The sequence below is a fragment of the Cyanistes caeruleus genome, chromosome 2 (genome assembly GCF_971803275.1).
Source record: "Cyanistes caeruleus chromosome 2, bCyaCae1.hap1.1, whole genome shotgun sequence".
NCBI lineage: Eukaryota > Metazoa > Chordata > Aves > Passeriformes > Paridae > Cyanistes > Cyanistes caeruleus.
Window position 1 is genome coordinate 56,004,766 of NC_141702.1, and position 14,899 is coordinate 56,019,664.

Here is a 14,899-nt window from a genome sequence, read left to right on the forward strand (position 1 = left end):
GGGTCCCTTGCAGAGCCCAGGTAAGTGTGGGGTTATTACAGTATTTCTGAGTGTAGATTAATTAGTCTAAGCTAGAGGGCAAGGGAAAAAAGATTTAATTTTGCCCTAAGTAACTGTTCCAAAATAGAGTAAAAATATTTATATATTCATTCATAATATGTTTACCTTCCTTAGGTTTTGGTACTCAAGTTAGGCACAGAGTCACCAAATGTACCCTCCTTGGTCAGAAGAGACAAATAAGCACCCTGAAGGCAACTCAGTGCATCTGTGGCCTCAATCAGGCAGTGTCTACTGTTTAGTTGGTCCTGAAACCCACAGATAAGTAGAGGCTGATTTGAATAGCAGGTAATTTTTTTTTCCTTATTTCTGAAGCTTTGCATGTAAAAGATGTGGAATCACTTTAGAGAATCATTTTGTCAACATACACTGAGAGAGCTGGTCATTTTATTCCTTATATTTTTACATAAAAGAAAAAATCCTGTGGCAAGTGTAAACATCATATATGTTAGCCAGAGATTCACAGCCTTAGTCCAGTTTAGTTATGGACCTGAAAGAATACTTGAAACATTGTTATAAATCTCAATTTATAAATTAGTTCTCCTCAAGGTTGAATTATACATGTTGTCTTCCAGCTAGCAGCCCTGTGTGGTTGTGTGTTGCAGTGGATATACAAGACACACCAGTTTTCTTGAAATTAATTGACATTATCTTGCCTTGCACTGTGCCTGATATAATCTCAGAGAGATGTGAAAATATTAGTTCTTTTACAAAGGTGGGAATTGAACCACAGGGTAGACAATGTGTCTCATCTGAGGGAGATCTGTGACAGAACCAAAAATTAAATGCAGAGCTAACTTTCTCCCGTTCTAGTGTCTGGATTAAGATTACTGTACAGCAATATATATTCCATATCTGCCAACCTTATTTGTGTAATGACATGCGCTGTAAACAGACAGTTTTGGATGGCAAGAGCTGGATGGAGCAGGCACTGCAGGCATTTGCTGTACCTTGGAGGAATGCTACTGAGATATCTGATATTACCGTAGCCCTGGTTCCCTTCCCAGCAGGAGCCACCTATCACAGTGAAAAATGAGGGACTTGGAACACTGGCACTAAAAGGCTGTTATTCCAGGAAGGACCTGAATCTAGATTTGTGGGGAAGGAAGGAAGTATAACCATACTCACACTGAACTGGCAACTACACAACATGTTGGAAATGCCAGGAAAGTGCTTTTCCTACAGCACATGATCGCTACAAAGAATATTTCAGTAAGACAAAGTCCCTCACTGCTGTTTCATAGGCTGACGCAGAAAGAAAAAGCCACAAAGATTCCCAGCATTAATTTCTCTTTTTCAATTCCAGATGCCATTTTCAAACCTGTTCAGTCATTCACTGCTCTGTGAATCTCATTGTCAAATTTTTTAACACCTCAAGCCCTAAAGTGAATTGGAAACCTTTGATACAGCTTTTATTTACTTTGCTAGAAGTTACCTTTAGTTTTTTGTAAATGCTTTGTGTGACTCCACAAAGAAAAGCTCAAGTGTTTTCTCCATAGGTTTACTAGACCCCAAGACCAAAGGAAGATGCTGGAACATATAACCTGGCTGTCTGCATAACAACTCTTGCATTTGCTGCTATGTATATCAGGTCTAACCACTTTACCGCTGAGGTTTCTTGTGTCTTCCTCTTAACTCATATTTGCCTATCTCCAAATTTTCATCCAATTCAAGGATAAGAATCAGGAGGTTTGACAAGCACAGACACTTATCCATGCACAGTCATGCAGTGGACCACAGGCTGTGAGTATATGACCTTTCCAGCCTTCAGCAAAGGCTTCCTCGCCCCCGTGCATGTGCATCTGCTCATCAGCACCCACATGGTGGGTGTTACCAACCCTTGGACCAGCTGGCAGATCTCCATGTGGGAGCTCCCACTGTCTAGCATTAGTCAGCCAGGTGATGAGCAGCTGGGCACAGCCTCTCCAGTTGGCACAGCCGAAGCTGGAGGCAGACATGTCCCAGCCCACTTAGTGGGCAAGGCATAGTGTCATTGATCTTACACACCTTCACTGCATTGTTCTTTTAAACTTGTGAAAAAAAAAAAAGGAATGCAGATGTGTAGGTGTGCCATGCTCCAAGTAGTTGTGATGCTTCTGTAATGCTCCTGTCAGAACCTTAAAATATTATATTTTCTTTCAGAAAATGCAGGAATGGGAAGAGCAGGTCTAGCTTATTGGATTGCTGGTGAATGCAGTGTGGTTGGTACATAATTCTCAGCGTGACACTAATCTCTGTACCCTCAGTGAGTTGACCACAGCACCTATCTGCCTAGCTGAATATAATGCCTCCATCTTTCACACAAGACAGGCCTAATAACACTATAGAATTTTATTTTAGGGATTTTTTTCAATTTTTTTATAAAAGAAAGAACATGAGAAAGAGAATAAACCATCTCTATGTATTTTTAATAGAGCATCAGAAAAAAAAATTGAGTCCTGGAACTCTGACTTGTTCTGAATGTGCCTTAGCTTGCCAAAATATAGGAAACATTACCAAGCAGCTTGTATTTTGATGACAGTGGAGTTCTTTAGAAAAACAGATAAAGTGCCAGGTGAAGAAATAAAAGCATAAAGAGATTAAGCAAAGTACTGTCCAATGAGATAGAAAGTTGAAAACAGAACTGTCTGCCCCTGGTGTAATAGCGCTATGAAGCACTGAGGGCAAATTTAAAGCTTGAATGCAGAAAGGATAAACATAATTTAGCTGCCAATGGCAGCATTTAGTCATTTGCAAAGCATAGCACTGTGGATTTCTCTATAGTTGTAGGTAACTCTCTTACCAGTGCTGTTATTCATGATTTTCACTCAGGAAAGATTTTCACTTATGCATGCTTTTGTCCTGAGTCCCTTCAAACAGTCCCTTCAAACAGTGACATTTTAAAGAATGAGGAGATGAGGAAGTTGGATGACTTGGGTCACTGTCATATGATGAGCTTGAAATAGAATAAATGTTTTGTGAGGCTTGTGACTTTCAATCCCATGCTCAACTCATTGGACATATAGCCCACCTCCTACAAAGCAAAACTAGACAACAGTTTTGCTCCTTTGGTCACTCACCCAGACTGACTGACTCAAAAGAGTGGTTTAAATCACAACTATTGGAATCAAGATCGAAGTCAAATGCTGTCTTCTCTCAAGTTTCATGAGGTTTGAAAGCAGCACTCTGTGTTTGACCTGATCCATGGTTTTGAGTTCCTTAGTGCTTAGTGGCAGACAAGGGCCACAGAAAGGAAAGACATTTCACAGAAAGGAAGAAAGTGTTAGTGCCAGTGTTTGAGATATGAAAGTATGAAATACTCAATGATCTGCATACACTAGATTCAGCTGAGTAGTAACTCTGCTCCTATGCCTAATCCCATTTTGATTTCACTGTATCTGTTTCAAAATGGATAGTACAGGGTAGTAAAGTATGCTCTGGAGATTGTGAACTTTTTCAGACCACAGTTTTCTCATATTTATTATTATGTATAAATATATATATATATAAAACATGTTTATTCTATCTTCTTTAACTCTTCTGTGTTGAACAGTATACACAGAACTTAAAACTCTTTCATCTAGTCTCAGGTCACACTGATGAAAGGTCTGTAAGTACTGAAACCCCAGAGCATATGTCTTGATTATTTCAAGTATATTTGTCTTCACGTTCTGCAACCACAACTAGTGAACTTCCAAGCCACTTTGTCTGTGTGAGTTGAATCATAGAATAATACAAAGTTCCTCTTATTCATGCATTTGTGCTCATTGAAACATACTTACATGTACAGTAGTGACTAATGATCTAGTGAACATATTTGTTAAAAATGTTAATAGGAATGTTAACAGCTAATGTAAATGTTAACAGCTATTAAGCTGTTAACAGCTTAATAGGAAAATGTGTTGTGTTCTTGCAGTGGGAGAAAGTTTATTATGAGGTTAGAAACTGTGAGAACCAACATTATTTCATTAATATAATTAATGTTTTCTCTTTATACACATTTTTATTCTCAGATGTGGTGTTTTTAAATATTGAAGACTATTATGAGACTGATACATCAGATCCCACTTTGTTGTATAAGCCTATTTATGGCTGCCAAGCAAAGGCATAAACTTCTTTGAGCAATTCTCAGAATCTTGTGCTTTTAATAGTGTTTCTCAAGTCCTGTTAATTCAGGGATTGCTTAGTTTTTTTGAAAACTATCCATGGATCACCTTGTGCAGCACAGCTATAAAATTCAAATTCATAAAATTCAAATTCACAGCTATAAAATTCAAATTCATAAAACACCCTATAATGAAGCTAAGCTTTGGGCGTTCACTCACTTGCCTTTATCAAGAGTGTTTTGAGAAAAAATAATTTCTGTGTTTCTTTTGCTTTACTGATTACTTAGAAAAATTTTGCAGCTATTGTTTTTGGTCACCAACTGATGTTCAATGGACTTCTAGTACTGTCAAAGACTGTGAGACATCTCTGAATGATATCTAATGTGGACCATTACTGGAGATGAGATCCTGGACCATGAGAACCTTTGCTTGGAACAAAGAGGCAATTTAAATGCTCTTTAAGCAATTTAAGAATGCTAAACTGATTAAAATCTATTTTATCCATATATTACATCTATTGACTTGAAAAAGTCCTGTTTTGTAAGACAACATCATTTTCACAGGAGATCTTAAAATAGATTTCAAAATCACATTTTACTCTGAATTGGCTCCACGGGAAGAAATGCAGGCTTCCAGGATATATGCCATCATCCACGAGCATGGCTCAGCATCCTGACACTTCTGTGGGGCCAGCTTACAAGAAATGTGGAACTGCTGAGATGCTGAATTCTTTTCACAGTGTGAAATGTTTAGACTGCTAAGAAAGGAAAAAAAAAGGGAACTAATGTGGGAGTGTGTGGGGAACTCCATATAGAAAGAGGAAGTATCGTGTGACTGATCAGGAAATGGGTACAAAGCATGTGTTTTGGTAGTATTTTCACTTGTTTTGGGGGCATTTCCATAGAGAACTGGAATCTGGCCCTGCGTTTAGGTATTACTTCACTCCGGAGTGAAAGGCAGGCACTAATTTGGAGCGAAACACACCAGCTGTCAGCCTTTGCGCATAGCAACACCGCACAACAGCTGAAGGCAGGTCGCACAAACACAACATCCCACGGAAATAGCAGTGTTGTAGAGCCATTCTGGGCTGCAAGAATCAACAAACAATGCTTTGACTCCTATTAGAACAGAAAGCTATTTTCCAGGCTGTATTTTCCAAGAGGATTTTGTTTTCTTTTACCTCCAAAAGCATTGGGATACATCTGTGCTACAAAAACTCCAGGGAAAGATGCACGGCAGCAAGGTGCGGACATGATGAAAGCCCTTTCTGATCCTGCCTGCCAAGGCATTCCTTTACCATGCACAGCTTTGACAGGATAGAAATTTGGCCTTCATCTTTCCATAAACATTATCTAGTCTGGTGTACACTGCCAACCCTCGTGATATCAGGGCTGTTTGCTCCTTCGGTTTTGTCATGTGATTTTTTTTCTTTCCAGAACCAAGAAAAAAGTCCAAAAATGTGACAGTTCTTCATGTGTAAAGTAAAGTTCTGCTTATTCATTTTCACTTGAACAACTTGCTGTTAGTCAGATGTTTGCAGAGTTGTGGGGAGAGTAGTGTACTGCCCTCAATGCAATGAAGTAATTTTTAGAGGAAGTCCTTGTATGGACAGTTTGTTCATTGTTTTGGAAGACTTCAAATAGCATTTCCAGTAGGGCCAATTCAAATTCCAGATTTGATTCCCCTTATTAAGTCATTCCTCAGTCAGCTGGGAGACAAAGGCAAGCTTGGGTATGCTGGTGCAAGTGAGCAGCACAGAAAGCAGAGACAAAATCCCTAACAGATATTTTGGACCTTCCACTCCAGAACAGAAATGTAATTCTTCTGCAGAGTTATAAAGGGACTGAAATAAATGAAAGATATTTTTCAAGGGCTGTCATCCTAAAGCTCCTGAGCAACACGCTCAGTGATGCAAGACAATTAATTGGAGGATTCTTTTTGCCATTGGCTTTGCCCTCTCTGGAGAATGAAACTTTTTAGTTTAAATTATTTCAAACTTGACCCATCCCCATTTGCTAAGTAGATCATATTAATCTACATTTGTCTGGATCACAGTGTAACACACAACAAAAGTGTCATGGTGTTTTCTACTTTCTAATTTCCTACTGCTCCCTTGGTCTTTGTCATGTCTTCTTTTTCAGCTTTGTTTTTTTTCCTCTGTCTTCTTTCCAACATTTCCATTACTCCTTGGAGTGTTATTTTTACCTTAATCTGCTTCTTTATTTCACTTTCTTTTCTCTCTCAGGCCTTTCTTTCTTCTTAGCTGCTTCAAGTTGAAGCCAGCCCTCTAAAAGCAACATCATCAGGGAATTCTGATGCATCTATTACATACTAACCGACCTAGGAGGAAAAAGTTTTTGTGCATGAAGAAATATCTCTGTTCCCCAGACAGGCTGGTCTTGAGCTTTAAGGGTACCTATAGAGCCCAGGCCGTGGTAGGTCACTCTGTATTAGAATGTATACTCTCAATTCTACAAACCAGTACAGAGTCTGGTTTTTATTTTTATTTTTAGGTGGACAAGTAGCCTTCTTAATTTTAGTGGGATGATTCACATCCACGTAGTGATGTATATGAATGAACGTTCTTTATTTGTTGTTTCAATAGTTGTGTCTTTTCTATGAGTTATTCTAATGAAGTCTTTGTTGAATTATATTTTTTTTTTCACCTGGGGCTGTCTGCAGGCATCCAACACTTTTTATGGAGAGGGGTTTCTTTTAAAGTTTCTAATTCTTTGGTATCAATAAAGTCACTTATTTTTACTGGGATGCTGTAAATATTTTGTTTAGGACAGGTTGCAAGCCACAGTCTTGCATTTTCTTTTAACGTATTTGCAATCTTATTTTTTCTCCAGCCATATTAAAAGCAACAGCAATTTTGCATCTGTTTTAATTTGCAGTAAATGAGTTTATGCTGCTGTGTTTTACACAGACAAGGGCTTGTCTTCTTCAGTAATTATTTCAAGACAAAGCTGTTCAAATGATATGATAGCCTAAATGAAAATGATGGCATATCTCAAGTAAACTAAGCAATTTTGCTAGACCATATTAAATTCTGATTACAATAAAAGGTTTTAAATTAATTCCCCTCACCAATGAACAGATTTACAAATCACCTCCTGAGAAGTACAGTGACAAGGCATATATAAATATCTGCTTGAGACTACAGAGGGTACCAAAGAGACATAATTTAATCTCTGCCAGTGACTGAAATCACACCCCTTAGTCCACAAATTCCTGAGAAGTGCGAAGCTTTCTGAGGCTTTCCAGCAGTCTTAGACATCAGTCATTACTGCAGTTTATGTGGAAAAGTTTAAAACAGTTTCTTCTCCACATGAACAGAAGTGTCTCATCTCCTGTGCAGGAGCTGAAGAAGCAGGTGTCCTTGAAGAGGCTTTCATCTCTTCCCTGAGGCAATCATCTGAGCACACCTGCTCTCTGCCTAGGGCCTTGAAAGGGAATTAGGGGGTAGTGCTTAGCCAGCCTTAGGTAGCCCTGCTCTCTTCTGAAACAGAGCATTTGCATTGGTGTGGAAAGGATTAAAAGTCTTCTCAGTCCGGCTGTTCTGTTGCTGGATCTGTTTGTTCTGTGTGCTGGGAAAGGCTGATAGATTCCAGCATTTTGCTACATTATATTTTGCCTTGGATAGGGTTTCTCTTTCCTGGACAAACCTCACCCTTTGAGAAGTGCAGTCACACAAATTTCTCTTGCAAAATGTATTGAAGAAAAATATAATACAGAGAAACCTTGGGCTGCCACTACTAAAGAAAAGTTTGTGGTTTTTCCATGTAAGGAAGCAAAATAAGCACATGCCCACTGTCAAGGTCACTTTTGCAAGCAAAATAAAAAAAATAGAAAATTATAACAACTTTTCCTGTGGGATCTTCATTCAGTATGACCTTTTTAATTAGCTGATTTCAATGTCTGTAAAAACCAAAGCAATACTTCTCCTTGGGCAGGAGCCAATCAATAGAAACGAACAACCAGGAGACCCCAATACTCAGCTTCTGTTCTGTGCCACTTTTTCCTAGAACTTTACCCTATCAATCTTGCATCAACCCATCCATTTGTTATTTATTGCTTAGCTGTGTCCATAACACACAAAAATCTTGTAGATGATGGTTCCTGTACTGCTTTTCAAGCATATGATACTCTCTTTTAAGGCCTGGAGGTCTTGCCAAAATGCACGTCCCTGATGGGGAGACAGGACCTCAAACATAATAAAGCCACAGTTCGGATACTGTCTAGAAGGGATGCTGTGAAGGAAGTGTTAGGGCAAGAGGAAAGGTCAGATCAGGATATGGTACCTTCTCATCACCTTTTCTCCAGTGACGTCTTTTTCATCTTCTTACCTTCCCTTGCCTTCATCCCCCACAACTGCAGCAATGTAGCAGATCCTCTGGAAACCTCATCTTAACACTCTGGATGAAATCATCCAGAGCTCTGGTTTGGTCAATTTGGTGCTGATCTCCTTCACCATGTGGTATGGTAGGTCAGGTGTCAGATTTATCAATTTCCCATTAACCAATGGGAAAATATGCAATTTAAAAACAAAGTGTTAAACCCCACAAGTACTTAGTTCCATGTTATATCCACATGGGCTGTCCAAGAAAAGAGACATCGAGGATTCCCCACTACTGACTATCTCCCAGAATAAGTTAAACCCAGCTCATCCAGCCTTTTCTCAGGATCAAGGAAGAGAAGAGGACACAGATAGGGACTGATTCTTCTCCTCCTCAGCCAGTTCTCCTGTAAGTCAGAAGAACAGTGTCTGTTCTTTGTCACAAAAAACAGTGACAACTGTGACAGCACCACCCCTTTTGCAGAGGTCTGAAGTCAGGGGAAATGATAGTTTTAGTTTTTATTTGAGAAAAATTCTTCAGAGCTACAACTACTGGAGGCTCAATTTTTCCCAAAAAAATTTAGAATGTGAAGTCATCGTAGATATTCCATATTGCAGCATCTGAGTCGCCATGGAGTTCTGTTTCCTGCCCAACACCAGTGGCTGAAGGATCAGCTCAAGGCTGTCCTGCAGGTAAATCCAGAAGGATTTCCCATGTCTTCAATCCAGACTGCTACATTTCTTTTTTAGTGCAACTTCAGTATGACACATAGAGAGACAGGTATATTAACAGCAATTAAGCTTTATTAGACCTTTGATCTGCTACCTTGTTGTAGTGTATAAATTAATGCATTAGAAGAAAAATCAAATGTAAAATTATTCTCTTCTTTAAGTTTCAAAGCTGAATTTCAGGCTGTGCCTTTAAAGCACTTTCATCACATTTTTAATTGAGCTAGCTTTTTGTCAGGAAATAGGGCTTTATTGGAAAATAAGAGGGAAAAGTAGGAAAAAAGCTGATTTTTCATTAAACTTAGAAATGCCATGGGCATGAAATTGTAATCTTTACAATTGGCAGTTGTGTCCTGGCAGAAGAGCCCTTAAACTTCAACTACTCTGGGACTAGGTCCCAGATTAATAAACCATAGCACTTTTTCTGCTTTAACTGAAATTAGCCTGGGTACCCAATTAACGTGGATAAGAAAAAGAACAGCCAGCATCCCCATCTCATCACCACTGCAAAGAAGTGGTGCCTAAATACTGTATTTTTAACTGGGTCATTCCCCAGATGTGCTTTCATGTGCAGCCAGCTGTGGACTTAACTGAGAAGACAAGAACTTGGTAGTGAAGAGAGAGCAGGAACAAGCAAAAGGACATTAAGAGCTCTCCCAATGCACACATAGCTCGTAGAGGGGTAATCACTGGCCTAGTGCACTTCAGGCAAAAGAAAACATCACTCAAATTAGTTAAATCAGCTTTCCTGTGTGGACTCCTAGATCTTTGAAAAAAAATTTATTATAGATATAGCTACCACAGCTTAGGCATCAGTGTAATTTGCAATTCACACACTACTGTGAGATCTTGACTGACTGAGCGTGTTTAGCTAATTAAATGTATTTCTAAACTTGTTTCATAAAAGTTTATCATCTAGATCAGGATTTAATGTCTATGCATAGAAGCCAAGACTGGTTATAGGTCAGGGGAATTAACCAAGAGCATTAAGCATTCAGAATCAAAGCAAGGAAGTGAAAGATTTCCTCCTAATGGGGACAGAGGCTTCTGGGATTTTTCCCAGGGGGACAGTTGCAAAAAACGACAAAGGAAGCAGGAAGAAAATCCTTCAAACATCCAAGTGAAATCTGCCTCAGGATCAGACATCTACTGTTGTGTTAGGAGCAGTTTATGTTTACTGGAACATTTGCACAGCATTTTTAGGGGTAATTTTTTTCTTGGCTTAAATGCAATTCTGACATGTCATCTAACCACAGCACCAACAATCCAAGTTAATCTGGTATACTTTCCACTTGTAAATAATATCTAAGTTTATGATTAGGCAAAGGGAAATAAAGACAAACAAAACACACAAATTAATCCACATCCCTCCAAAAAGCAGAACTCCAAGATAGAAAGGAGACAGAGTAAGAAGAACACATGCAAGCTCGACATACTCAATTTATTCTATCTATGCCAAAACTACTGAGGCTCCCCTTTGTGCACAGCTCACTTCTCCTGCACACAGACCAGGGGTCACTGAGTGTCCACTTTTGCCCTCAGATGCATTCACAGGACTCTTGCTGCAGCTAATGAGAGCTCTGCTCACACCACGGGTCAATGTTGAAACGTGTCTGACAGCTTATTAAGCAGATCTGCTAGAATTCTGTTGTTTCTGCTCATTATGTCATGGCATAATTCCTCTGGAGCCTTTGTGCTGCACGTTGTGCACTGCAGCCGTACACACAAGTGAGGTTGTTGTTGTTTTCACCCAGCAAACACTCAGTGGGTGAGAGCCTGCATCTCACTTTGACATGAAAAACATCCTTCAATTAAGCTTGGCTTGGAGACAAAGCACTTCAGCCCATAATAAAGGCACATCACACACAGAGCACGCTGCCCACTCAGCCCCACTGCCCGCCCTGCAGCACACCACCCGTACCTGTGTCCTCACCACCCCACAGGGTCCTGGGCTCCTGCTTGGGCAGAGAATCTCCTTTGCTCTGGAGCTCCTTCATCTGAAAAACACAGAGGGAATAGATCAGGTAATGAGAACGTCCTGTTGAGGTGGGGTTTGCTTTACAACACTTAAGACCAAAATTATTTTCCATCTAAAGTGAATATTTCAGGCGACAGTGCAAGGCCCTTCTCCAGCTGTTTCTATAATCAGGGGTAAACTTATGAAGTGTGAGGTACTGTGATCTTTCAGAAAAGAAAAGGGCACTGTGTGTGACTGGATTTTGAATTGCATTTTTCCATTCAAAGCATGTGTGTTGATTTTACACTGTGAACCAGATGGTCCAGCCCCATTCTCCTGCCTTGGCCCTGCAGAGGTAGGGGAAGGGAAAGGAAGGATGGTGGGCAGGATCCCAGAGGGTCTGGCATGGAACTGTTTGCAGAGAGCTACTTTCCCCACTTTCTTTCACAACAGGGACAACCTTAACTAGGATAGGATTTGGTGCAGGGGATGCACAGGTACAATCCCTTCACATATCCTTGGGATATCACCAATGTGGGAGCTACAAACGCATATTCCCCTTCCTGATTAACACTTCATCTTCATCCCTGGTATTCCAGTGCCTCTAACTCCTTGCCCTCTAGACCTCTCTTAGTCACACATGAGGTTTCAATCAGAGCTGTGCAAGAATTTTGAGAACTAGAAGTGTGACTGTCCTCTGTCACCCCTTTGATAAAAACTCTGACCTCATTGGCACTGTTTGTGGGTGATAACCTGACTTTGAGGGTGAAGCCAGTCAGCAGGATTACATCATTGCTGACCCTATCTGTCCCACAGTACTTCCCAGGTTCTCCATCCTACTGAAATGCTGCATCCAGCATTAGCATGGGAAGCAGCAGTGAAACAGCAAATAAGGTGCTGCAGAACAAGGTAATGAATTCCCACTGGAATTTTGGCTTTTGGTAAAGAGTTCTGTAAAGTGTCCAAAGACAGGAGAAGTTTTCTTATTAGCATCAAAACTTAAACACTTCTTCATACAAATGCAGACTTTTCTCAAAGTCTGCAGTCCTGACAGATTGAGGAGTTTGTCAGCATGGGTCTGGAGCTCTGGTGGGTTGCTTATGTAGAGCTCTCAATTGTGCTGTTCTTTGTGTTGTTAGTTTTAGAAATACTTTCATTTAAAAGAGTCCCAACTCAATTGTCACTTCCCCCCCATTGCACACACTCTAAACAGGCATGAAGCTGTCTGGAGGATGCACAGAATTGCAAAACACTGAAAAGGTGGCTCGCTCTTCTGATTGCATATTTTTGATTACCTTTATTCATATAAGCACATGACAAATAGTATGGAAGAAATGGGCATTCAGGACAACCACAGTTCTGACTACTGTAAAACTCCTTGATTAAAGAGACAGAGGGACTGTGGGAAAGAAGCAGCACAGGAATAGAAAGTAGGGTCAGGATGAAGGGAGAGAAGGAGAGAAAGTTCTTAGTTTGTTGCATTCCAGTCAGAACTGTGATAAAGCCCAGAAAAACAGAAGGGAAAAGCATTTGGGAAAAGCAAACTCTTAGACCTGGATCTACCCTTCCAGAAAAGCACATCTTTACATATTTACAAAACAGTGTACATGGGCAGAGCCACGGTGTCAAAGACAGAAGTGTTGTGTCCACAATGCCCATGAGCAGTATGATTCAGACTCTGGATGCTAAAAGCTGCAAATCCTGAACTCTGTTACTTAGTGGAGTCCAGTAAAAATGGAAACACTTGGCTGCCCTTCCATGAGACAAGAGGCATCACTGTCAAAATTTGCTAAAGTTTGGAAAGTTGTACAGATGGGCACACAGAGAGACTCCCATGCAAGCAAACTCATGCTAAGCAGGTACTAAAGAGGAACAGAGCAGAAGGGGAAGAGTGCACTAGAAGCAATGACCTCCTGGAGGATCACACACATCTCTCCCTCACCTCATGCACACACAGTGTTCTGCATGTGCAAGCAAAGGCAGTGGGGCTCTTATCAAGGGACCTGAATCATCAGTGTACCCATCTACCAGGAGCAGCTCTGGGTGGGAGTGAAGGCACACATTTGTCCCTGCTGACTGAAGGAGGGCTCACAGCAGACACTGACACTTGCAGCAGCACCACCCTTGTGTGTCTCATCCTGGGCTGATGCCAGGAAGTCACAGAGCTGACAACAACCTGACTGCACTCCAGAGCGTGCCAGTCTGCAGGGCCAGAGCCAATGGCCCTGCAATTCTCTGTATTCCATGGAAGGGATGGAAGGTGAAAGCATTAGATCTTGTGAAACACAGAGAACACCAGGCATGAAAGTGACAAACGGGTAGCAAACCTAGTTTTTAATAGCTTGTGGGACTCCTTTAGCATTAAGTGTGCCCACTTTAATTGTGTATGATATTGCTAACAAATACGTCCATTTCAATAATTTTGTTAATTTTTTTTCTCCTTTAGTTTCCTCACAATTATCTGTATGTACAGTGGCTTTAATCATACCTTCCATTTTTATGTCTATGTCTCCATTTCTACTGAGGTTCTTAAAATCCATGGCTTCCTTGAGAAGAGCCCCTTTGTTATTGTATGCAGAATGTTTCTTTTGTGTGCTTTCCTGGATTATTTTCACGTACTACCAATTCAGTAGCTCAATTCTATAACAGTTGCACTGAAGAAGTTTTTCTTCTCATTTGTGGCAGTGAAATGCTTACCATGGTGCTTGTAAAATGTTGGACTAAATCTGTTTCCTAGCTGACATTGCTCAAGCCTAAAGTTCAGTGAGGGGAAAGGATACAAGTAATTGAATGTGAGTGGCCAGGTCTTTGTGCTAGCTGAGAACATATAAGCCACAGCAGATAAGACCTCAGCAGGTGAAATATTACAATTCAGTATATAAACCAACAAGTTTTTTCATACCACAAAGCACAACTTCTCCCTTCCCACACTTCTTGTACTCCAGCAATGTGACCCTGAAAGACCAATGGCCCAGGTGAGAGGGACTGATCCCACTAAGCCTTCCCATAGGAATCAGCTATGGAAAACTACATGCTTAGGTTTGAAAGAGGTAAACCATGCTGAAGGCTTTCTCTGAAGCAGAGTTTAACAGCAGTAGACTATGTTTTGAGTTTCCTCCAATCTCAGTGTCATTGAAAGAAGATAAAGGCAAGTAGATGTCAGAAGTTCATGTGTCAGTGCAAGCAACACTTAACTTGAAGTACTGATTTTGGCTAACTTTCAGTGCTTTATATGTTTTGGGCAAACATGCCATTAATTGCATGATCCTTCTTTTTCTTGTTTTAGAAAGTAAAAGGATGTCAGTCCTTATAAATGCTTAATAAAATAGCAAATGTATCCATTCCTTCTCTGCTCCTTTTGACCTAGGCACACAGTTCTCTTCAGCTGTAATGCCTCTTGGTATGTCCTCAGTCTGGAGAAATCCCTAAAATAAAGACTGGGAAAGAGACAAGGTAGGTAGACTGGCAAGGTAGGTAGACACTCTTGGTGTAGGAAAAGGAATGAAAAGGCTGTTAAAATTCAAATACTTTGGGAGATACTCTGAAAAAGCTCATCTTTCTCGTGGCAGCCTGTATGGAAAAGGTTGAGGGCATCCAGACATTCATGCAAGCATCTCTGTGGGTAGACATGGTTGGGTTGTTTACTCTGGAGAAGAGAGAGCTCTGAGGAAACCTTGTAACAGCTTTCAGTACATAAAGGGGCCCAAGAGAAAGGCTGGAGAAGGACTTTTT

The 14,899-nt window shown here is 40.4% G+C and overlaps 1 protein-coding gene across 1 annotated transcript in view; it reads right to left on the reverse strand.

Moving 5' to 3' along the window:
• Positions 1 to 14,899, reverse strand: part of SGK1 (serum/glucocorticoid regulated kinase 1) — a 70,459-nt gene that overhangs the window by 12,578 nt on the left and 42,982 nt on the right. The window contains exon 3 of the mRNA XM_023924576.2: positions 11,132 to 11,207. Within this exon, the coding sequence (XP_023780344.2) occupies positions 11,132 to 11,207 (76 nt within the window). The remainder of the gene's footprint in view (positions 1 to 11,131; positions 11,208 to 14,899) is intronic.